The sequence below is a fragment of the Megalops cyprinoides genome, chromosome 18, assembly GCF_013368585.1.
Source record: "Megalops cyprinoides isolate fMegCyp1 chromosome 18, fMegCyp1.pri, whole genome shotgun sequence".
NCBI classification, from domain to species: Eukaryota; Metazoa; Chordata; class Actinopteri; order Elopiformes; family Megalopidae; genus Megalops; species Megalops cyprinoides.
The window spans coordinates 5,767,712-5,770,211 of NC_050600.1; the positions used below are offsets into that span (position 1 = coordinate 5,767,712).

General features: G+C 51.4%; 1 protein-coding gene across 1 annotated transcript in view; it reads left to right on the forward strand.

Annotated features, from left to right (window-relative positions):
- Window positions 1–2,500, forward strand: part of focad (focadhesin) — a 63,589-nt gene that overhangs the window by 35,911 nt on the left and 25,178 nt on the right. The window contains exons 21-22 of the mRNA XM_036551391.1: window positions 28–149; window positions 1,889–1,981. Of these exons, the coding sequence (XP_036407284.1) occupies window positions 28–149; window positions 1,889–1,981 (215 nt within the window). The remainder of the gene's footprint in view (window positions 1–27; window positions 150–1,888; window positions 1,982–2,500) is intronic.

Below are 2,500 nucleotides of genomic sequence, written 5' to 3' on the forward strand. Positions count from 1 at the left end.
GTATCTCTCGTTTGCTGTGCGTTTCAGCCGGCCTGCTGCTCTGCTACGACCTGCCCGTCCAGACGGACCGGGACGGACGGCCAATCAACCGCTTCCTGGTCAGCAGGGGACGCAGCTTCCAGCAGATGCTGGCGGCCCTCATCCACGAGGTACGGCCTCGCCGTAGCAACGGACCGACCTGTCCGTCGACTCCTGACGGCCTTTGACAACAAGAAGGTGTGCGGGAGCTGACGGACAGGAGAGGAATTCCGAGCGCCCCTCCCTCTCTGCCCCTTAAGCCTCGGCTTCCTCCGAGGCCGTGGCTCGTCGGCAGGATAATTGAGAAAAATTGAGCTAATTTTAGCCACATTAGTCCTCGTCTGCTGGATGTCAGTGACTTTTTTTTTAAGTAGTCCCCCAGGACCATGTCCAAGGTTTTGTGGTCATTTTTCACCTCTGCAGGGTGACATTGCGAAAAGCCTGTCTCTGTTTTCCCAGAGGCACAATCGGAGCACCAGTTGACACTCCTCTCTGTATGGACCTCTTTACCTCTTTACCACAGACACATTCTACACCTTATTACTCTTATTGTTATATATCAGACTCATTTGGTCACCATATATACCATATAAGACTCCATTGATTACGAATATCAGATAACACATACTTCCTCAGATCTCTCAGAGGCATTTTTTATGTCTTTCTGTTTCACACCGACATTGTTTATCCATATACATTATATATACATATTGTAGAGGAAATTCTTGTCATAATTATACTTACAGAGGAGAAGGTACGCAGCGGTCACTGATTCTCATTACTGGATATTTCACAGGAAGGACGATGGGGACGTAAAGTACAGAAAAGGATGATCACACGTGTTGCTCCTTCATCTTTTATTCTTTCCATCCCATTCATCTCCATTTACTCTTTTAATGGAAAATGGAGCCATTCGCACACCGATGTGAATTAGCTTTGATATGCATTTATCCTACAACCACCCTTTCTTACCTATGCTGCATGGAGTCAGCACTCATTGTTAAAACGGTGGATTATAACAGTAATTAATAATTTATTTGACAGCTAATGACTAGTAACCACATACTGTATGCGTTTGGGTGCAGTCAGACGTTCAAACGCTGGCTCATTGTCCCACATATGCTCTCGCTGTGTGTCAGAACTCCGGCAAGTCGCGGGTTTGTAGTTTTGGGGAACATATGGGAAGAATGGGGAGTCGGGGGGGAGGGGGGCGGTTACAGCTCAGAGTGCCGGGACCGCTCCAGAAGGAGGGCCCTTTGTCTGTGTGCAGCCACCGTCCCGGGACACTGAGGAGGGCCACCGCCGTACAGAGCCTCTGTGAGACGCAGCCCTGTGGAGCACTGTTCCAGGACCACTGACCCAGCTGGATGTCATGTGACCTGCTTCTGTGGAGGGGGGGGGCTGGAATGGAGGGTACTCTCTTTATCTGTAGCAGAACACAGTGACACACAGCCATGGTGGTTTGGGGTGCCCTTTGTGTTTAGTATGGGTGGTGAAGGGGAATGTGAGGTGCAGGAGGTGGGCAGCGCCACCTGGTGGTCCAGAATTGTCCCTAGGCCTGAGTCTTGGACCGGGACTGAAAGGGGCAAGCTCCATAATCAAACACTGAGCACGGCTTTGCAGCAGTGTAGAGGGGCAGTGAGGTACATAGCTGAAGGATGTGGAGAGGAAGTGAGATCTGTAGCTGAAGGATGTGTAGAGGAAGTGAGGTCCGTAGCTGAAGGATGCAGAGGACTTTGCCACCAGCATTCCTAAGAAACGCTACATCCCGCAGCATGTTCAGCTCGGCCTATGGACTGGCCTCTCTGTACTCCGTCTTATTTTCTCCCTCCCTCTCTCCCTCCCTCTCTCTCCCCATCCCTCGCTTCAGGTGAACATCCAGCCCTCCGAGTGGCATCGCTCCCTCCTCCTGCCGCGGGCGTGGCTGGGCTTCATGAGCCGGGCGTACCTGGCTGTGCTGCAGGTGAGCCGGGGTGCGCGGCGCCCTTGCAGGTGGCGGGTGGATGTTGGACGTTCCCGCTAAAAAACAGAGACGGTGGGAGTTTCGGCAAAACGGCACCATTTAATCGGATGATTCGCGGACTCGAAGCTTCCATGATTTGTGCCAGACGTTCCGGCCTCACACCGCCCGAACGAGATGCAGTGGTGCTTGTCATAACAGCATCTACACAGCGGCAGCTGTGAGGGCGTGATTAATGACAGCAGAGTGCTGCAGTTCAGGGGAAGTGATGGAGTTACTCTACACTGAAGATTACAGCCATTCTTCCCTCATGTGCCCGTGTATATGAAACTGATGAGGCAAAGGGTTGTTGTGACAGTTTACTGTGGCTGATAGCTAATGTGAAAATGCACTTGCAGGTCAGCAGGCATTGGAACCCCCACCTCTGTACACTGTCTGTGGGTGTTTTGGGAGCACAGTTTTTATTAAAGCATCCTTCACCCTTAGATACGCCAGTTAAAGACATGGGAAATACACCTTTCT